The 23,458-nt window shown below is 39.2% G+C and overlaps 1 protein-coding gene across 8 annotated transcripts in view; it reads right to left on the minus strand.

The window, feature by feature from the left end:
* CHID1 (chitinase domain containing 1) overlaps positions 1–23,458 on the minus strand; it is a 137,890-nt gene that overhangs the window by 1,652 nt on the left and 112,780 nt on the right. For 5 of the 8 annotated variants that reach the window (XM_074585621.1, XM_074585623.1, XM_074585624.1 and 2 more), the window contains 2 exons: positions 21,427–21,469; positions 19,093–19,362 (listed from right to left, as the gene is read on the minus strand). In XM_074585621.1, the coding sequence (XP_074441722.1) occupies positions 19,264–19,362; positions 21,427–21,469 (142 nt within the window). In that variant the 3' untranslated portion in view covers positions 19,093–19,263. The other 3 variants (XM_074585626.1, XM_074585619.1, XM_074585620.1) reach the window with 2 other exon arrangements.

The raw sequence follows: 23,458 nt of genomic DNA on the forward strand, positions 1-23,458 counted from the left end.
AGATACCAAGTTAGACAATTCACTGGAAGAAAGCAAATCAGGACTCACCATGGGAAATTTTGTTTGGATTCCATTGTGAATTCTCCGGGGTTGTCACTGGTATCTTACCCCAGTGGGCAGGTCTCCTCAGTTCTTTGGATTTTGTCGCTGCATCTACAGTGATACATTTTTGTGCATTCATATAAAGAACAAAATTTAAAATATACATTTTATTTTTAAAAAGTTATTAAATATTCTTTAAAGTTTACAACAGAATGTCTTTTGTATTCTTTATAATCAATTACACTACAAGCTATACAGTGAGTATATACGTACCCAAAGATGTCTGTGCAAGTGCACACACACACAATGTACACAATAAAAAAAAAATACACAGCATACTTCTTTTTTGTCATTTCTCATTACCTGTCTTTGATTTGACCTATCCTTCCTTATAGATGATTTATTATTATTTAAGTGCCTTACCCATTCCCAGGTAAATTTATACCCTTTTCTGTTTCCTCTTAAGGGCAACCTGCAAATTATATGATAATCAATAACAGTCCAGAAAATACTGGGGGATGAGATATACAGTGTAACAAAATACTTAGACCCAAACCCAATTATTTTCTGTTTAAAACTTGTCTGTTACTGATAATTCTGAGACAAAAGGACCTCTTTTTCTGAGGTAGTTGCTTAGATTCAGAAATTACGTAGAAAACCAGAAAATTAACACCAGACCGTGTTAAAATGGAATAACTAGGAACACCTACTATGTCGGCTCAGAAGAAGGGTTGGTTAGCCAGGTATCGTGTTTGCAGTTGTGTTGTAACGCTGCCTTTTTCAATACAATGTATTTTACTCTCCAGATCAAACAGCTTCGCAAGTGCAATTGCCTCTAAAATGAGTGCATTCTGAACAACATATTATTGAAAGTGTAAGGGTAAATGCGGCCTGAAATTAGAGACCCAGAGGTTTTAGAGGTTGTTGCAGGAAACCTCATAAGTAAAACCCAAACCTTTGGTGAAAGTTTCTTACACCTCCCTCAATTCAGTAGGCATGTTTGTATTACTTGAATTTTCTTCATCCCATTAATTGTACCACTAGATGGTCTCATTAACCACATTACCTTTAATGCCTTTCTGACTTTGTGAAACTTCCCACTTCAGTCTTACATTGTAGCAGTTGGTTTCACAATTTCATCATGCCGTATACATTTAAAAGGACTCTTCTTATATGGATTTTAACATGTTGCTTTTCAATTTTGTTTATTCGCCATTGATTCTATACTTCAGGAATGCTAACTTAATGATTCTTACAGAAATACATGGGCACAGAGCAGCTGTATTAACTTTACAGCCTAATTTGTCTTTCCACTAAAGCTTAAACCTGGGTAATAGAGTACGCTATTGATTTTTAAGATCCCATTCTTTAAAAAAAACTAAGCCCAGCGTACCTTCCCCCAGCAGCTATCCTAGCTCAGTCGTCTTTCTTTGCTTTTTGAACTACATGTTGGTATAGACAGAGGTGTTTCTATTTTAATCAACAACTAGCCTAATATTTCAGCTGACATCCTGCTATGTACATCAACTGTACTTAATACAACCTGGGAATATCAGCCTTAGCTGATTACACTAGCTGTCTAATACAAAGTACTTTCTGGCTGCATGGTGATCATTTTCGAAGAGACTTAAGGATAGCCTATGAAACACAGAGCCCTGTATTTCTTACCTTCCATATGTTAAAAAAACCCAAACAAATACTCTCTCATTATTAACTCACCTAGCAACAGCAATTTGAAAGGCTTTTTTTCTGAAATCGCATCAGTTGCCTACGTAGGTCATTTTACCCTAGGCATTCCTCCCCCCACCCCACCCCACCTCCCCCTTAAAACTGTTTCTCCATAGCAATACTGTATGTTATTCTGTTCATTAAAAATCATGGGGTTTGTTGACCTGTAAGAATGGCTTAGTTTACATTCTTCCTTCCAACATCCAGAAAACATTCTCTTCCAAATCTACACCAGTGCCTGTTAGACAGCAACACAGAGGGCCTATAAGTCAACTTGCAATGCATGGGTTTTTAATGAAGAAATGGCTGATCAGCTAAACTGGTTTCTCGACCAACTCCCTGGTCGCTTTTATGCAGAAATTTTTCAGGCAGAACACTTTAGTACTACAGAGTTGCTTAACAGAGACTTCCTTGTACTTATGGTTACAAGAATAACTTGAAAAGATGGGATCCCTATCCACTATAGACCTCCCCTTACAATCCCATGACATTGCTATTACAGAATATGGTTCAAATCACAGCAACAAGGTAAAATATATAACTGTATATAATGAAATCTATATAGAACAAAGTACAGCATAAAAAAACAACTGTTAATGTGTATTGCTTATGTGTTTATTTTTTCCATATGGACAGTGACAGGAGGTTCAGATGTAAAGCATTCATCCTGAAGATACTAAAAATTACTATAGAAATAAAGGGATATCGGGAACTGGTTTGTGAAAGTCTATTCAGATGCACCTCATCATTTCCCTCCTCCACAAATACCTTTCCTTGGCTGTAAAGCTTAACCCCATTGCTGCTCCAGCCCTTCCAGCTCTCCTGTACCATTTAAATCTGCTGCTCTGCAGACAGGGATACCTGGTTAATCAAGGGCCCAGTCTGCCGAATGCAGAGGGGATTCAGTTATTAGTATTTTATAACTTTAAGTGCCCAAGGACAGCCATCTAACATAGCTTTATGAAGTTCAGGTTTCACGTTGCATTAGGAGACCACAGTCCCTACATAGCAAAGCAAAGCGAGTACTGTAACCAAGTAATTCACATCAGCCTAGTTGTGAACCTAACTAGTGACAGAACCTGAATTGCTCGCAAAGTCCTCAGTTCCCCGATGCAAGCCTACAAATCAAATTGCTAATGAGTGCTGTTATCAAGCAGAACTGTCACGAGTTGTTTAACATTCTTCAGAGAGACTAATGCTGCAGGGATTATTCCCCCCCTCCCCCCTTTTTTTTTTAACTTTTAACCCAATTTACCTTGGAAACTCACTCAGTGTTATTGTACCATCCACAGATGCAATTAACTGATCCTGCTATTCTATCGGCTTGGCTAGCACGCACCCAGAATATTGCATTAAAAAAATGCCTCAGCCTAGAAACGTGGCCATTGCTGTTCTTTTGAAATGCTCACGTGCATCCACACACTATTGAGGTGACCGGAGCACTGTTTGCATCCCCACATTTTGTACTGTGACAGACTAACTGTCCCAGATAACTTCTACCAAAAAAAAAAAAGGCAATTCTCAGTTCTCTCATTTCTCAAGGCAGTGAACCCTCTCCCCGAGGGAGTTAAAGCTGTTTACAGACTCGATTAAGATGAAGCATTTGCAAGTACTCCAGGAAAAGGGCACTTCAGCACAGTGCTGCTTCTAGTGCTTTCTTGGAACCCTTCCTCTCACTCTATGAGTCTAAAGCAGATTGCTTATGACAGTCCAAGTCCCTAAAAGCTCCTTTATAATCCCCATAACACCACACAGCCTTCCTCCTGCCCCACCAATGGCCGCTGTCTTTGCACCTGTATTAATTTCATTTGAAATTCATGTTGGCATTAGTCAAATAGGGAGGCTCATATAGCTGTAAGTGAAGCTATTTGGAAAAATTCTTCATGTTATGAGCTCAGCTGCAGGAACTGGACACACAAGTATGTTATAAAGAGAAACAGGAACATTTCCCCCTAGAAGCCAGAGGTGCTTTGACTATTTGTTTGGTGAGCAGCTAAGTGATGCTACTTGGTCTCTCAAGAACAGAGATGCCTCGAAACCTCATGGTTGAAAATACTTCTTTTGGGGGAAGAACAACAATTGTGAACTCAGACCTGTGCACAACTGAAGGAATTATGGATTTGCAAATGCAAACACAAGAGAGTACATAGACTGAATTGATATGTCATGTAATTACCAATTCACTTTCCCTAAACAAAATAACTCACCAGCTTGGAAGTACAGCTTGTTGTCATGGAACTTGCTTGATATTTGGTGCTAATAAAAATTGAAGTTTTAAATCTCCTTTCTGTGAAGTCTGTGCATTAGAGTTCTTCCCTATTAAACACCTTCTTATTCCTAACTGTGAACCACAGCTGGTTACCCTGACACAATACAAGCTTCATTATCAAAAGGTCCTTTGAAATAAGTGCTCACAGTTTTAGAAGAAGAATTATCACATGAAAAACTGGCACAATTAAAAGCTGGCTGCAAATCACAGTCTTGTTTCTGATGGAATCAAGAGTTAATGTACACTCAAAAATGTGTTCTCAGAGTTAGAATATCCCAATGCAAGCAATCTTTGCTATGGACGACACAGGACTCCAGTTTATCCAGACTTCTGCACCAGGAAAGGTGAGGAAAAAAGGGAAACCAAAAATGACAGGTATGAAAAAACATAGATGAGAAATATGGGAGAAGATTGGAAACAGACAAGAGACCTGGGCAGACAACACTTGGCATCTGAACACACTGTTTTTCCCTGCTGTAAGGTACAAATATAGAGCAGTATCCCATGAAATACATGGTCAGTTCATTCACAACAGACACAGTGTTCTTTTAGAAAGACACTCGCAGACCTGAATCAGGGCTGCAGTGGGTATAAAGTCTCTCTATAGACCATTCCTCCTAGTCCCTGTGATTTAGCAGATTTGGGGTTTTTGAGTCTTGTGTAGAGATGGCGGTTCTCTCAGTTCTAGGACTAAAGCAGTCCTCTTCTGTAGCCCACTATGATTCAGATCTGTACAACAAAAGCTGTGACACCCTACTGGTTCTGCAGTCAGGGGCAATTGGTCCATCCCTGGGATACAGTCTCCATCTTGCCACCCCCAGCAGTCGTACAGGTGACTTCCTAGCAGAGGCACTGCAGCTGGTACTGTCACCAGGAGAAGGGGAAAGTCACCAACCCCATCTAGCATAGACAAGGTCAAAGGTACGCATATAAATGTTCAGTGCGATTCTGTTTACTTCTTTTCTTTTTTCCTTGATCCCACTTTCATCCTGTTCCGACTGCTTTCCTGTCCTCTTCAGGCTGCAGTCCCATCTACTCCCTCCCAGGTGCTGCAGGTTCACAGAATTTCAGAGTTGGAAGGGACCTCTAGAGATCATCTAGTCCAAGAGAGCTACTAGTTCACAGAGCTACTGAAGGACACTGGAATACTCAGATGATGAAAACAGTTATGAGGGGTGCAAACACTGATTTCTCTCATATCCTCCAACCTCCAGTACTTCCAACCTCACAGGAGATCAATCCAGGGAGCAGTGGGGGTGAATTTATATGTAATTTAAACATTACTGCAAACTGCTGAGCTCCATGACTTTCAAAAGAACTCAGCGTGTCACAGCTGGTGTGTCACTGGTCACATGGAGCGCAGTGTCCTGCAAGTTATAAACCTTTCTTAACGTCAGTGCAGTTACACCGAACATAAGGGTGTTCAGCTGCACAATCCGATCTAGTACCAAACAACTGAGTGCCCTCGTGCCTTATTTGCACAAACAGCTCTGGCAAAGTATAAACAGCAATTCAGGACAACACTGCCATTCTCAGTGCTGACGATGCAAGCCTGTTTTATTTTCATTTTAATTTAGTGAGCTCTCACTGAAAATTAAAGATTCCCTGAGAGCTCTATAGCATGAAGTGGCAAATTAAATTGAAATTGAGATAATCCCCAGCAATGTGTATATAAGTAAAGCAACTCTTAAGTCCAGACACCTTTCAGACTAGTAAATTCTTATATAAATAAGAAAAAGCAATCTCCTACAATGAAAATATTCTCAAGCCTTTCAATTTGTCTGCAGACATCCCAGAATGCATCACATTGCGCGTACGCTACCATTGCAGTGGGACTACTCAGATCCCTATCAGAGAATGAAGTACTATTGAAATGGGTTACATGAACCAGAAGCACCACAGAATTTCACAGAGAGCAGTTAAAAAAAAAAAAAAAAGTCAGTCAGCCGAGCCGGTCTTTGTCAAATTTCCGCTGGCTGCCTTATTGAGAGCACATAGCACGAGCCTCAACATAAATCTCATTTCAGTATTGCCAAATAGCAACATTTGCTTATTTGAAAGTCTAAGCAAGATCTCTGTTCGGGTAGGAAAGCTGCTCAGCTCTGCAACTCTTGTTTTTTTAGGTCTGGGTAAAATTGTTCCTGTGGCAACAATATAATAAGAATTGAAATCCCACAAGGAATTACGCTCTGGGTGTAGAGAGGTACACAGAAGGAATTTAAGCCAGGAATGAAAGTAGATTTGCCAGTAGTCAAGGTTGTGCTGTAGTTTCGGTTATGTCTTCAGTGCAATTTTTGAAGCAGAGAATATGATGATTCCCCAGGGAAACTGCACAACCACAATGCCTAAGCATACTTAAAGATTATCATTCAGGGCTTTTAAATCCAGCTCTGTGTTTCCATTAATCCACTGTGCTGCCAGCCCAATCTCCCATTGTCAGGCTCGCTTCCTCTCTAACAATAGAGAGCTTATTAAATATTAAGGTCTTAATCTCAAGTACTTCTGTATGACTGAGAAATCCTAAACAGTGCACAGAATATAAACATTTTCCTACTAAAAATATATATATGCGCACACGGTGGTATTAGATAAAGGCAAATGTCTCCACACTAACAGAAGTGTGTAATAAATCCATTCATTTTAAAGCAGCCCGTGCGTCTCCGCAGCCACATTCTCCCCGACTCATCTAGACGCAGGGTTCACAGGCTTACCTCTGAAGGACAAAAGCTCACTTTCCTCCTGCCTTGAAATGCCAGCTTAGCAATTAGAAAGAGGTTCATGGCAGGATTCCCACTGCTCTGATAACGCTGATGGGGAAACACTACAGGTAAAGAGGCAGTTGGTTAACGGCAGCAGGACCAGCAGCGTCTGATATTTGATCTCTGCTACTTTTCATTATGTTATTTAAAAAAGCATTCAGCCAAGATAGCTTTTGCTTAAAAATTAGACTAACTAAAATACATAAATTGCATATGTATCCAATACAAGATTTTCCGAAAAGAATAATTTTCTACCTAACAGGGAAGGGGGCGCATCCAGTCAGAGGGATTACTTTCCTCTTGTATTTCAGCTGGTTCACTTCAGATCACAAGCCTGGGTGGGGCAAACCAGGAAAGCTTTTACCTGAGATTTTTAGCTTTTCATACTGTTAAGGCATTCCACTGGACCCAACAGTAAGACAGATGGTCACCAGGAAAACAGCAGCAAATGAGGCTCCTGTTTGTGACACCTCCTGTGGAAAGAGGCCAGGGAATACCCACAAGGGTGCAGAAACCCCACTTGCCTCTTTGAAGGAAGATCAGTAGAGATCCGTAGTGCAAGCAGTCCTGCAGCTCCCTGAAGTAGCCCTGTGAGCTCATTGGGAGTGTAGCTTGTTACACAATCTGAGGAACTAATACCTTCCCAGATCAGATAATTCTCTTACCTTCTTTCTCTGTGCCCTTCCCTCCAACCCAAGTTTTCTACTGCAGCCAGATCTGCTCCTCTCAGCACAGTATCACATTCCCCTGGGGGCTGGCACGCTGAAACCCCTCTGCTAGGAATCAGAGGTATGGCAGCTTCTCTACAAACAGAAATACAAACTTCAATTTTCCTTTCTAGACTCTAGACAAGGCTCAGATATTGAACAATGGTCAGACAGGCATTACACCCTCAGGGGCAAAACCTGGATGTTGCCAAATAAACGAAAGAAATAAGGAGCTTAGAGTCTGTGTGTACATATAATATCCTAGAGATCAATCAAAACGAATACTGGATTTAGTGCCCAGGTAAAACATAACAAAGCAAAACACCAATCAGCAGTCTGAGGTTCTTCCAGCATGGCTGCTGGAGATGCTGCTCTGCTCTGTGCTGGGGCACATCACTTTGACATGGGTAGTGTGTGGGCGCTACCATTGCAGTGACACTACCATTTTTGTTACATTATTTATATGTGGACCTAAGACAGTCGTTGCAAAACCAATATACTCACAAAAATTTTCCATGATGTTGTCAGGTCTCAAAATGCAAAGTTACCATTTGGATATATTTGGCTAGAGGTTTAGCTGAGGCTCAGCCTTGTGTTTCCCTGACCCATGTCACGTACAGGCCCATCAGTAAGGAACAAAGTACTTCATTATTCATGTTTGAGGACCATGATTAACATTTCATAAAAACAAGTTCTGCAAGTAGTACACTAAAGTAAGGAGGTATTGAGGGCTAGAAAACACATAAGGCTTCAAAAACCCTTGGAAGGGATAATACAGCATGCAGAATTATGTAAGTCATTTTGTACTGCAAGTCAATCCCTTTATTAACAGGGGATTACAACAGCCACAGCATTTGCTATCATTCACACACACATAGCCCATGTATTAATTCCTATATATGCAAAACCCAATTCAGTGATACACTCCTGCAGTGTACTTTCCCGCAGCCCCCACAAGCTTTTTACCTGTAAGAACGTCAGTACCTCAGATTTACATTTCTAAAACTCTTCTGGATTACTGCAGAGCATGGCCCTGCACAGGAGCCCAGCAGAATATGGTTTCTACGTTTACCCAGAACTCTGTGAATCTTTGTACTACTTCTGCTAGTGGCCCATATGACCATACCAGGGAAATGGTAAGGTCTGTAAAGTGACTAGTTTAAAACAAATAAACAATATTCAAAATCTGTTGTAAGACCTACAGGCCAGTCCTTCATTACCAAATGCTTGCAGATTTGGTAAAAAATGATCTTCCACTTATCAGTTCTTTCTGTGTGTGCACTAGCTTAGTTTCTTCATGCTTTATTGCATACTTATTCCACCTATTTTATAAGAACAGTCTTTAGAAATAGTCACTGTACATGCTTATGAGTTCAAGGCCAGGCTGGATGGCTTTGAGCAACCTGGTCTAGTGGGAGGTGTCCCTGCCCATGGCAGGGAGTTGGAACTAGATGATCTTTAAGGTCCCTTCCAACCCAAACCATTCTATGATTCTCTATGATTCTATGAAGTAACAAAACCAAACACTGAATCATTCTAAAGGACAAAACACTTGAGGTGCAAAATAGCTTGGAGAAAACCAGTGTGTTACTTTTGTCAGCACAGGAAGTAATTATTTTGATAATGTGCAGAACAATCCATGAGACATTAAATAAAAATTAGTGTTTCAGCTTCTTTGTAAATAAATTCTTTTATAATCTCCTCTCTTGATAGGTAAGCCAAGTTTGCCTTGCTATAAGTTCTCTGTGGCCTACTAAAAAGCTTGGCAGACCTATCTCATCATAACTTAATTTCTTCCCTTATCCTTCTTAATTCTTAAAGTTTAATTTAACACTGACAGAAATGAACTGGAATAGTTCAAATTAAGTGGAAAACAGCCATTATTATGAATGCACATTTTACCAGTGAGTTACAAATCCTGGAAATAAAAGGGATTTCTTCTCCAAAGCATTACCAGTCCCCAGAACAAGATCCTGCAGACAGATCTATTAGCACCTAATTTACATTCTGAGATAGGATATATATGTGACACAGCCCATGATGGAGACTCAAAACCAGGGGTACTTTTACAGGCGATTCAACACAGCACTTTAGGGATCTTTAATTTTGCACAAATAATTAACCTCAGCTTCACTTTCCTAAGCAACTTCTGATGCACATTTTCAGTAGTGGTCAGGCAGTTGGACTAGATGATCATTGTACGTCTCTTCCAACCGGAACTATTCTAGTTCAACAGTAATGGCAAAAGGGTGAGACATTTACCAGGACACAGATAATTGTGAAACTAAACCAAATATCCTTCCTCAGGGTGATGCACATTTGAGGGGCTACTTATGAAATCCTGCCTTTCAGCTGAGCATCATAAGTTTTACCGTCTGACAGAAAGAAAAGCTTTACAGTGAAAAAAAAAGCACTGTATGGAGAGATGCTGTTAGAGAACTCTTACCCAGTGCTGCTCACTTTCAGCGCTGTGTTTCCAGACCACTCCAATACCATCAGAAATTCTAACACGTTTTCACATGCAGTGAGTCATGCCATTATCCTCCCAATTTGGTAGCGGCTGCAGTCGATCTGGGTGACATCTCCCCATCATCATTAAGAAACTGCCCAAATTAAAGTGCCTGACACCTGAAACACAGAATGCTTCTCACTAAGCAAAGCTTTCATTATTTAGGGTCTGCTCTGAAATTAGAAGTAAATTCTTTCAGATGCAACCGTTTACTTCCAGAAAAGCCTCAAGTGAGTTATTTGATGCTGCCAGTGGAAATACCTTAAAAAACGAAAGGGTATTATTACAAAAGTAGCATTATCAATAAAAACTGTCTGAGCTATACAACTTCACAGCATAGCTCTGTTTTCAGAAGTGTTCTCCTTTTCATCATTCAGAACCACCATCTTCCAAATAACAGTTTTAAATTTTCTGCAGGATGGGGGAAAAGCATTATTTCTTCTTTTGATTCCTCCCATTCTCACTGAGTCAACACAACTGCAGGAGATGAAGCAGGATTATGTTTTCCTTTGAGATTCATTAAAAGAGCTGCAATCAAGCTGCAGCTGCACTGCTAAATTCCATTTTCATCATAAACAACAACAAAAATCCTAGAAAACCAATGGGCTCCCAGACATGCAAGTCCGTGGCAAAGTGGGGCCTGTGGAATCTTTAAGCAGTGATGGTGCCTGAACACCAGCAAAAAAGGTGTTTTCAATTACAAAGAAAATGGCTTGGAATTGAAAGTTGAACAGCAGTTTGCAGTTTGGCTCAGACATCACACAAAACACAGCGCCACTGTCAAAGAAGTATATCATCTCAGGTGCGTACACAAGAAAGATTAAAAAGCACAAGGCTAACTATGCAAACATGATCCGCTATAGATCTTTCTTTCCTTTTTTCCCCAGCTTATCCAGGTAACATGCAGAAAATGCCAGAAGTACCAAGGTGTCGGAAAAAATGTTCAAATATTGGGGGGTTGGGGTGGAGAGAAGATGGCTCACAGAAATAACAATTTAGCTATTGGCAGGAGGAATAAAACGTCTTTATTCTCCCTTTAAAGTGTATAATCAGTGATTTCATGACTAGAAAATATTCAGGCCTTTTAAAGATCCAGCTACTGTCTGTGGCTTTCTGACTTATTGCAGTAGTTAATTCCTCCACCCGATTGCATGCCGTGCAAATTACTATTTCCATTTATCCTTTGTAGAGTTACATATCTTCATATCTACAAGCAAAGCCATTTTCCTTTAATCTGTGGTGGAGAGGGGAGGGACTCATCACTCAGAACTCACAACCCCAACTCAATGTCAACAGATTGTTCTGCAACAAATAATTTTGAGAAGACCCTCACAGTGTTAGTGGGGAAGGGACCCTGTTTTGCTCTGGCCTGTTCTGGTTTCTGATGATTCAGTAGCAGGGAGAGAGAGTCAGAAACCTTGACTACTGTTTGACTTTGTGACAGACTTAGTACACGACACTGAAAAAGTAATTTTCTCTTTTGTTTCCCCTTCATCCTTTGTCTGACAGGTCTGTTTTAAAGCTGTGTGCTCTTTGGAACCTCTTCTAACTCTTTACTCTGGGAAGCCTATCTGTTTTTTCAATGCAGTTGTTATCCCTAACAACCAAGGGCTCTTGAGAGAGAGGGGAAAAGGCTTCTCATACACCTGATAAATGAGTTCAATACTGCACACACTTGAAATTCAAATTATATGTCAATATGTGTACCTGGGAAGGCAATGAGTATTTACAATATCCGTGTTGTCATCTGCAAAATCCATTCAATAACTTAATTCTCTGCCAAAAAGCACTGGGAGAATACATCAGAACAGTAATGCTAGATTTTACAAATATATATGCCAAGGATACAGCATTGACTCTGCCAAAATATTTCATATTCCTTGGCTCCAAGACAGACAAGGCTCAAAAATGCACGGGGACGGTCCTGGGAACACAGGGGTTTGTGTTTGTTTTGCTAAGTCTAGCTCTCTGTTGCTCCTACAAGAGGAGGAAAGGAGAAAGTATGTTTTTTTCTGAAAGCTGTTGCTTCGCTCCATTCCCTCCCTCTCATCTCCCTCAAGCAGCCACGAGCTGTTTCCCTTTCCTGCCCTGCCCACCACCTTAAGAGACACAGGCAGATAAGCTCCACAGCTACTGCCAAGGGGTGAAGATAAAATCTGAACACAAAACTGGGACCTCGCTTGTGCCAAAGGTTGAAGCGCTCTGTGTTAGAGGGAACAGGAAGGTTTTCATTCTGGGGATGATGAATATTCTCCTTGCTACTTTATTTATATATTTTTTTAAACTCTTACTAAAACAACTGAAAATCTGTTTCAGTAAAAAACGAAACTCTTAAAACTTAATGCCCATTCCCTCTTGTATCAAAGGCAATAATCCCAAATCCTAAAGCAAATACTAAAGGTATAATTTAACCCTCAGTGCTTTAAAATAGTCAATAAACGTCTAAAGAGGGCTTTCAAGAAACAAGCTCAGCCATCTCCTGTGTGCAATTGCATCCTCGTGTCAACCACAGTTTCAGGGTTATGTGAATGAAGAAAGGAGGAGTTAGATGGAATTTAAAATCCTGGCCCACTGTTTGACATAGAAAGTCCATCTAAAACAATTCCAAGCTAACAACAAAAGCAATTTAATTTTAATAGAAAGTTCTGAGTTAAAAAGCAGAAGCAGCATGTAAAAGCGTGATAGAGCAGATAACCATTTAGTGCTGTGATTCTAAAGGCATCATTGAATAAAATACTTTCTAATGTTAATTCCAGCTAATGACACTAGCAAGTTACCCAGACTCAAAAAAATAGACTGATTTTAAGTTCTATCTACAATTGCAACACACGAGATAATATATTTCTGAAGAGGGGTACTTGCCATTGATGAAGAAACTACTTGTCTAGGTGCATTAGCAGAACTGGTCTGCATTAATTATTCCAAACACCTCCATCACTAGCTCCAGCTCTAGTGCAAAACAAAGACACGTTGGCTTTCACTTAGTCAGATTTATCCGCTGTTTTAAATGAGAGCAAAATAAAAAAGAGACACAGAGGTTTTCACATAAGGACATAAAACAGCAGAGCAAAAATAACACGACCACTTGTTTTACACAAAAGCTCCCATCCCAGCAACTGAAACAGCACTTGTATACAAGGGGGAAATCAGCCCAGAGGTAGCTAAGCTTTGCCACCCTCCCACAGTATCCCTGTAGTAACTGTAGGGATTTGGGAGCCAGCTTTGCAAATGACATAAATTACTCTCTCCTCCTCTCTCTCCGTGTGGTCACAAAACACTCCCAGGCATCTTTTCCCTAACTCTGGTAGGACAAGAATGCTGACGCTGCTGGGCCGCCTTCTACTCATGATATATAAGCATGTCTGCTCACAGCATTTGTTTTGTTCAGCCCCCAAAAGGAGTAAAAGAAAACACAAAAATGTTGCAAAAACTGTAATAATAGTGAAATAATCTATAGCAGCTTAACTTTTCTGCCCCACATGAGTTAACCTGAAAAATCAGAGGAGAAACATTACAGTCTAGGTGAAAATGGATATACACAGTCCTAAATAATTTCCTACACTGGGCAGTAACTGCCTGCTGACTATTTTTAGTCAAGTCACATCCTCCACAACTACAAGCAAAGAGAACATATAGTGGAGTATATGCTCTCCAGTGGTACACTGGAAGAAAACTCACTGAAATATATCAAAAGGCCTACCTAGACCACTCCTAAATGCGGATCATAAGGAAAAATAGAAGGAAAAAGTAACATTTAGTGAAAACTGGTGATGTCTGTAAGTTTTTGTTGAACTGCTTTAACACTTGCAAATGTATGCAATAAAAAAAGAAAAAAAATAATCAGTCTTACCTTCCCGAGCAGGATGAGCAGCAGAGGTAACCATAATGTACAGACTTTACATATTGGTGGAAACGGCTGAAACACCATAATCTTCTGACTTCTCTTCCATGTACACTGACCTTTGAGAAAGGTGAGGTATATCACTCAGGCAGTCCCTGCTGCAGCCATACACTTAGCAGGAACTTCACAGTGAAAGATGACAGAGCTGGAACGTTAGACAGCCCTGCTCCAAGAAACTGTACCTGGATTTGCTGAAAAATGCAACAATCCTGCAAGCCTTACAGCAAGTCACTTATGCAAAAACCACATGGTGTGCAATCTAGAAATTGGAGGGTCTGTGCCCTTCTACCACCATGTGTAGGTCTGTTGGCTTCTAGTAAATGAAATTAGGAGAGTTAGGAAGTCTCTAGACAGTCAATATGCTGCTTATCTATGTGAACTTCATTACCCTTCTTCAAAAAAACAAGTGGGCAAGGTAACGTCCTGTGATTAAGTTCTCCTCCCACCTGGGCAGCCAGCTGAAAATTCATACACAGAGAAGCAGCTTTCTACTTTATTTTATGGTTTGCACACTAGACAATTGCTAAATTTTACCTTATTTAAACTCCACGCAATGGATGGATCAAAATATGGTACTCTATGTGCCATGTGAAGGCAACTCAAAAGTGTCCCTCTGCTTTGCTGTCAGCAGTCGAGTTTAGTTCTAATGTGTTGGAAGTCAGAGTAAGAGCTTATCTCATTAAGAGCTTGAAAGAACCATTATTTTTTTTGTTTCTATAAAAATATCATACAGGTTCTTCTACGGCATTTTTTCTAAAATATTTTTTAAAGTTACATTGTAAACAAATAAACATTAAAATATATCCAGAAAAGGTAACTGATACAAGTAGGAATGTAAAACGACTAATTGCCTTCAATTTTGAGTCTTGGATTCCATTCACCCGAATTTTTTCACAAAATAACATTTTGTTATAATGTTCTCATTCCAACAGAATACATTTAAAGTCATATTTCAGCTTTTAATCTCAAATGCTAACAAGATAAGTGATGTTATTTATTTTTGCAACTTTTGGAATTTAACACTGCTTTTGAAACAGCGTTAATAAAATTCTACTCCAGTTATTTTTCATATTAAAGTTTTTTTTTTTCCTAAAGAAAAGATATATTTTTCCCCAACACAGACTATCAAAGTGATTGCCTGGTAGACTACAAAACACCAATTCAGGCTTAGTCAATTTGCGATTACTACATAAAAAAGAGTTCACTGAGGGAATGGGATTTTCATGAAATAGCTACATATAACCTCTTCAAGCTGCAAAGACAGAATCCATCTGCTTTGTGCTGCCATTTGTTTAACTGAAGTCAAACAGCTGCGCTGTGTATTAATCAAAGCAGTAAACTTCAAAAGACACGTCTCAAATTCAGGAGATACTGTAATTACAATTCCTATGAACATCAATTAACTTTGCAGTCTCATAAAACACCACCCCCACTCTTAAAAATAATCACCACTAGTAGCTCATAGTAGAAATGGAAAAGGTATTTTATATTTTCATCCAAGCCTATGAACAACACTAAATTGTTACAACTCGCTCAACAATTCTTGATAACTAAAAGTAGTTAAAGAAGCCATTTTCCTATGGTCATCCTTAAGTCTACCTTACCTCTCCTCTTTCACTCCCAGCTTTCTTACCTGGAAGCTACAGTTAATTCTGGAGTTTGACATCCACATATGATAACAAAAAGGAACTATAAAACAAGGTATCAAAGCAATTTTCCTTGAAGAAGTAGCATCTTACAGTGAGACAAGCTAAACAATTTTTCCACAATTCTCTGTTAAAGCTGCTTCTGATTACAGACTGTATGGCAGCTCTGGTTTTCAAGACAGATACAGTTACCACAAGAGACATGTTTCCTGAGATAAGATGCGATGCTGTTATCCCAGGAGTATGGTCCATGGGATCCTGCAAGTAGTCAGATAAGTCCTCTTTTCAGTCTCGATAAGATACTTAGCTGTATACAGATATAAAAACCCTCTTTGTTAACTATTAAAAAGATGTGTGGGACAATAATTGACAACAAAAATACTAGCTTCATATCGAAGGCCAGCTGCAACAGATCAGCTGCTATTTCTTTTTCTCAGTGAATGTGATAAAAATTGTTCAGAGAAATGTATTTCCCTTAAGCCTGCGTGAATCTAACCCAAAAGAGTAAAACATAGGGAAACACAAGAGCAAAGGTCAGTTGGAGGAAAGCTCCACTTGGCATCAAGTAGCTAAAAGATACCATTACATTCATAGCACCTGAGATCTTACCCTAATATACAGAAATTTTTCTTGCAACAGAACTGGTTTATAGAGCATAGCATTTTTTTTTTCTTAAATGTATCTTAGAAAACTGAATGAGGCAATATTCTTTTGAGATAAACACACTTCCATTTTACCTCTTGCTATACTAGATGTAAGCTGTTTTAATAGGAACAGTAGATATTTCTCCCCAGTCGTACCCTCGATTCTTTAAGCCAAACATCTTTGACCTTGTCCTGCAAGTTCCTCATTTAAGGAGTACTTGCTTCTACAAAAGAATAAACACAGTTGGGTTGTTTATTTTGTGGCGTGGATTGTTGTTTCTTTTTCTTTACAGGAAAATGTTTCTTTGGATTGTAAAACTGCTTTCTGTTCTTTTTCAAATGAGGGAATGAAAGTCACCTGCCATGGTCCTTACAGTGGTTCCACTCCAGCACTTCACCCACCTTCTGCCCTTCACTCAGTTTTCGCCGCTTGTCTGAGGGAAAGTCATAAAAACAGATGCTCTGCAGAACCCACTTTCATACCAGCATCTCTCTCCTGTGTCATCTTTTCATGCATGTGGCGAGGTGCAAATTTCAAAAGAAACCTGTTTTCATGGTGGCTCGCTGATGGTACACTGCTTTGTGGATTTTCTGATACCTAATAAAAGACAACCTGACATTCCCGCACACTGAAAAATTAAGCGAACACAAGACCAATCCATCAGAAGTCAATCTTCATTCATTCTGGAATTCACATGCCTTCTGGTGCTCACCTTTTTTTTTTTAACAGAGAACTTCACAATAGAGAATTATGCCAACTTTATTTCTTTTGGAATATTATTTCTAAAGCAACAAATATCTTTTGCCTTTAGAGACAAAAGGTAACATCCTTGGCCTCAAGCACCTATATGCCATGGATGGCTCAAAATCACAATGTACTTCTCATCTGGTAGTTATTTTTCATGATACAGCAAGGGTTAGTTTGATCTCTTTGACACAGAGGTATTAATTCTATCTCTAAGGATGGAAAAGACATTTTTTCTAACATAGCTGTACTCACAGACAAACAAGAATCTTGAACTTCATAGAGAATCATCAGAGAATATAAAAAAAATTATGAAAAACATTATAAATGACATGTTTTCTTTCCTAGACAGGAAACAACAAGCTAAAATGAAATATTCTTTTCCTCCCCACACCCAGTTTTGAAGCTACCTACTAGCTAATGTAAAAACGGATGCCATTTCAAGTCACAACCCCTTCCATTTCATAGAATCATAGAATGGTTTGGGTTGGAAGGGACCTTAAAGATCACCTAGTTCCAATCCCCCTGCCCTGGGCAGGGACACCTTCCACTAGAGCGGATTACTCAAAGCCCCATCCAGCCTGGCCTTGAACACCTCCAGGGACGGAGCAGCCACAGCCTGTTCCAGTGTCTCACCACCTTCTCACCCTTTCTTACAGACTATTTTTTTCTGAGACATTGTGGTTCAGTAGTGCCACTGAAAGTAGAAAACACAGTGTAATAGAATTTAATTCTTATGCTATTCTAGATACCATTGCCAGAGTGACTTTAAATTGCTTTTGAACGAACTGGAAAGTTCAAGTTAATTGAACACAAGGATTCACGTAGCAAATTATCTTACTACTAATGGTATGGAAGAAAGAAGCCTGATTAGTAACCCTGCTGGATACTTGCAATGTGAGAAGTTGAGAGATGCCAGAACTAAATCAGAGAGGTGAAGATCAATAGTTCTTTAATCAATGGTGGATTACAGTGGGATTTATTCTGCTGAAACCAGCAGGAGCAGATAAATTCCCCACTGAGATTAATTACTGGGAAGGGTGGATGCAAACAGAGGAGTGCAGTTATCTTTGTGACAACTGTAAGTGGCAAGAGGAAGACCAGTGGGAGTACAGAGCTATTGAGTCTCTGCTGGTGACCAATGACACCCTCATCAAATTCCCAGCACCTCGTAGTTCCTTAGAATAAACTGCCTTGAAGCCTGTGTATTTCTACAAACACAAATACTATAAACCAAAAAGCAGGGATGCAATTTCAGGAGGGGGTTTTTGGCTTTGTTTTTAAACTGACGGGCCGTTATAGCTTTTAGGTTCATAAAAATTCTGTATTATGGACGAAAGCACCAATGTGTACAGCTAAAGAATGACAGCTATATGCACAAAGATGCTGATCACATTCACAGCACCTTTTTAAGTCAAGAGGTTGTCAGAGCTGCTCTGGGGCTCTGTCTATTGGGACTATCCATGTAATCCATCATTACACGCACACTTCTCATTTCCATTATAGCTTTGGTGCCAAACGTTACATTACCCACAAACTAACAAGTAATAACCATGAAAACACACTACTGCTAAATACTGTAAACTGAGACACTAAGCAGGCTAAGCAGAAGCGAGAAATCACAGAGCATCTCGTGTAACAAAACTGATTTAGAATCAAGTCTCAATACATTGAAATTACTGTGACTTTGAACTGATTAAAGAATTTACTAACATGAAAAAAACAAACAGAGCTAACAACATAGCTTGTCATTGCTTGATTTTCTACCAGCTTCAGGGAAAGACATCTAACTGGTCTCCCCCCCAACATTTTATGTTGACTTACCTTATCAGAAGACAGCAAGACGCAGAGGGTCCAGCAGATATTAAATTTGCTGGACATAATCTGATGGAGTTATTTGTTCACTTTGGTTACGACCAGCAATTGTTTGAGAGGTCTCTGTGTTAAACTTTGATCAGATGGCATCAACTTGTCCATTTTATTTCTTGTAGAAAACATTTCAGAAAATATTTTCAGCTCTAACGGCATCCCAGCTATGTTGGTCTATTTTCAATGACTCTGAATCCAGGAGCTTTAAAAGAAATTTCTGTTGTTTTCGGTTTTTTTTTTCTCTGAATTTTATCAGATACCAACAATCACATCTGTATGGCAAATCAGAAAAGGTTCTTTATTGGGAAAAAAAATGCAAGTTTAATACAGATATGGTACAAATTACAAAAAATGTTTTAAAAATCACCTCTCCGGGATACCCAAATTAATTGAAGGTGGAGTCTCATTGAAGAAAATAAAGTCTTTCCCAGATCATCTCTTATTTTAAAGCAGGTCATAAAAATAATCCAGGCCTTGTCCCAGTTCCCAGATGGATATTCCAGTGCCCAATTCTTTTGCAAGATCTAAGCGCAACTGGATGGACTAAGACAAAGACACATAAAGCAATTACCTCTTAGTCAGAGACATTAGACACTCCATGCTGCCATCTCTTCATGCTACTATCAGACTTTTTAAAAACATCTATCCTTGAACCAGATACTGAAAAATTTAGTCTGTATTTCAAATACTCTCTGGTTAGCAAGCAATCATTCAGTAAGAGACAGTTAATTGCAATAGTTAATTCAATGACCTAATAAAAGATAACCAGCTAAACAGACAAAATGCCACAGAAATAAATCAGATTTATGAACTATGCAAAAGACTACTCTAATTTAGGCTATCATTTCACAATGTACAGAAATTCTAACTCTTCCCAGAAATGTCTCAGGGGTAAAATAAAACTTTATCACTGAAGACAATTAGAACAACTTGTCAAATACCATCAAGATCTCTTACCTAACCTTGCCTTCTCCCAGGACAGAGTCACAATTTTCATTATCACAATTCTATTTTAAAGAGATTCTGGGAGATTAATATTTAAAAGTATCCTTATTTGAGCTCCAGCCATTGATAGGGTTCGTTTAGCCATTGGTTTACAAAGGAAGCAATGCCACAATTCATGTTCTGCACTTCTTTAATTCAGACAATAAAAATAATTATTTTTCAATCTTGTATTTTCATGTTTTCGTACTTTGAAGTGCAGCACTGCAGTGTTTAAACTGCTCACACCGGGGATGTGTTTAAAACTCATTTCCATAGAAAACATAATAAAGTATCAAAGCGTCATTAACACATCCACCAGGCCTGGTGTTCATGACGGCTTTTAACTAATCATGAACACATTTTGAGCAACCAGCCAGTGATTATAACACTAAAAGGGCGAAAAAACACCTTTGTTATGGGGTAATAAAATTAAGTGCTCCCCAACCATCTTGATCACCATTATGTGAACAACTCTCTGATTTGGCCTGGCATACAAATCTCGAAATATGTCATTACTAGCTTGTTGAAATTGGAAAGAAACCCTATTTCCATAAATTCACCAACCACCACAGTTGAGAAACTGTTGGAGAAGAATTAATGAAAGAAATGTACAGGAATGTGTGTTCTTAACATGGTTAGTACTGACAATAGAAGGTGAAATCCTTCCATAAGGCCAAAGAGAATGTAGCATAACAACATGCAGCACAATCGATCTTTTCACTGATAGGTTTGCAATGAAACTTTCTAACGTTCTAAGACATGTATTACTAGCAAGAACATAGTTAGATGTGGTAATTAATGTCCCATATGTGCTAGTACTTCCACCAATATTGAATTAATGAAGGGAAATATCCTTGTATTAATGGAGCTTAAGATAACAACCCTGTTCAGAAAAACAGAGCTTTGGATCATTTCACATTAGTTTAACCATACAAAATGTCTCTGTTCTCTGTAAATATGATATACTTTCACGACAGAAGCAATTCCCTTCCAATATTAAAAGCCAGCAGAGGTTTAACTTACTGCCTTTAGCTTAATTTGAGAAAATCTAAAGATAGCTTCCTTGGTACTAAGGCTGCAAGTAACCATTTTATCCTGTATTCTGGTATATTGCAGACTATTGTGTAGACAGAAATTCTACATCCTGCCAAAGTACAAATGCTTAAATTTTCAAAACACTAAAATATGTTCCAGGGAAACAGAACTGAAGAAAACAGGGTGATGCAGGCTGACAGGGAGAATCAGGACCCCATTACGGAGGAAGACAAAAGTTCCCCAAGCTTACAGCCAACATGATCAGAAGCAGAATGTCTTCGGTCTCTTGCCTGACAATCCAAATGTCTGTTAGCACATGAACTGTGCACTTGATCAGATCCTCTCAGAGAACTGGTTTGCCCTAGTGAGTCTTATCTCTAGACGTGGCTAATCTTCAAAAATTCCAAACCCCCAATCTTCTTGTACAGGCAGCTGAAGCTTTGTATCGTAACAACTACACCAGGGTAAACTTCTTTCACAAAAGCCTAAACCCAGTTCAACATTTTCTGAAGTCTCTCAATAATGCAACAAGTCAGGTAAACACCTCTTTCCTCTTACAGCCCTCTGACCTGAAAAAGTGGCACCTACCTTCAGTGTTGGGTAGAAGACGGCATGTTTTCCTCCTTTATTTCTGCAAAACAGGAAAATCAAATAGTCACAATAGCTTTGATAGATTCCCATAGGATTTTTAGTTTACGTTAGAATTCAAAGCCAGTTTTATTCCGTCCCACAAAAAGGAAATAAAGACAGTGCTGAAGAAAACTGCTGATTTTATTTTGAAGAAGTTATTGCTATTAAAAATAAGATATGCTAGTATTTCAGCACATGAGCATTAATATGCCCCTATCAAAGACAGATACTACTTGCCATTTAGCAGCTTGTATCTTTCAGATTTCTTACCCAATGTCCATTCCACTCTGGAAGCTGAGACACCATGTCTCTGAATTCAGACACTTTTGCCATCAACTTCCATTCATTCCTTCCTTGCACCCTGGCTACTCTATCTACTGATGACAGGGTAGGGCCAAAATCTTCTCTACTTCTCTTCCTTTTCTACTGCAGATAAGAACTTCTACTCCTGCCCCTTTTCTACTGTAGATACAAACATATCACAGCACATAAATCCAAAGCCATGGGGAAAGAAAAGCCATTAAGAGAAGGTACACAACATATGTAAAAGCCAAGTATGCAACTGTGTCACTGTCCTGCAGGTATCAGTTACAGTAGTATTTGTCAGAAAAGTCCTCCTGAGAAAATCATCCTACTTAAATGGGCTTTGATAACGCTAGCAGTTGTAAAGTTAGAAAGTTCATAACATGACTATATAGACTCAAAGATCTGATAGAGGAGTCTTTGCATAGCAATTGCTTCATGCCACAACTACAACAACAAAAATCCCTGGTTATCTAAAGGATTCCTTAAAAGGCTTCAGGATAAGGCCTTTGAAAACATCTAAAACAACAGAACACAGTTTCCTAACAACTAACATAACGTCTGGGAAAAAATCAGGTAGCTTTCATGATTAAGATGAAAGTCCCAAACTTCTTTGGGTGTAACACTGTCCAAGAACTGGTTATAATGAAATACAATACAGGCAGAGTCAGACAAGATACTTATTTACCCCATACTAGCGGCCTTTAAGGAGAACTCTTAAAAGAAGTGAAAAGGCTGACAGCGAAGACAGAGGATCGAAGAAGAGATTTCACAACAGACATGGTCTGATACTAGATCTAAGTAAGCAAACTGAGATATCTTGTTGCAACTGGATTATAAAACTGTCAGACCGTAAAAGACAGTTGCGCCTACTAAATGCACATCTGAAAAAGATGAAGACATTTGGTTGTCAGATGCAGACTGTGAATGATTTTCTCCAGTTCCCCAAATTACTATCTTTCAGGTTACATTAAATGCTAGCAGTATAAAATATACAGACAGGGCAAGCTACACTGGGGACAGATACCAAGGCTGCATTTTAAACCCCTAATAATGAGAAGAATGAGTTACAAGTGGTTTCACAGCACCACTTCACCAGTTAGGCTCGGAGGAAATGCAGAGCGCATGGACAGACCAAGTAGGCATTGCTCCTAAAATCTCCCAGATGAAGTAAATGCATACTTATCTGTGAAGTCCACTGGCACAAGCAGTCAGAGACAACAGATTTCTGTAATTATTTGTAATATTTAATCTCTGCCTGCTACAAAGCTGTGTTTTGCTTAAAGATTCATGATTTGATTTCCTAGCAGCTGTGGACATGCACGATTTCCAGGTGAGATGCTCAGGCCTCGCTGTCATCCTTATCCAAATTGGTAACTAGAAAAGAATTCCCTTAAATAACTCTCCCCTGCAGCTGGCTGAACCACTGCAGCCGTGACGAGACACATGGCTGCCTGCGAAGCACAGCGCAGCAAGTGAAGTTTAGAGTGATTTTCAGATCCAGCGTGCTTTGTGCATCGAAAATTCCTCCAGGAAGCCTACAAACAAGAATCTCCAAAGATTGGCTTTCAAAGACAAAAGATGTTGTACAACTGACAAGCTATCCCTTTCCCACATGTTCAGTTTGCAAGGAGATGTTTAGGAACTGTGTTTTAGAAATGAATCCTAGAAACATGCCATTCAAACC

Source organism: Larus michahellis, chromosome 4 (assembly GCF_964199755.1).
Source record: "Larus michahellis chromosome 4, bLarMic1.1, whole genome shotgun sequence".
NCBI lineage: Eukaryota > Metazoa > Chordata > Aves > Charadriiformes > Laridae > Larus > Larus michahellis.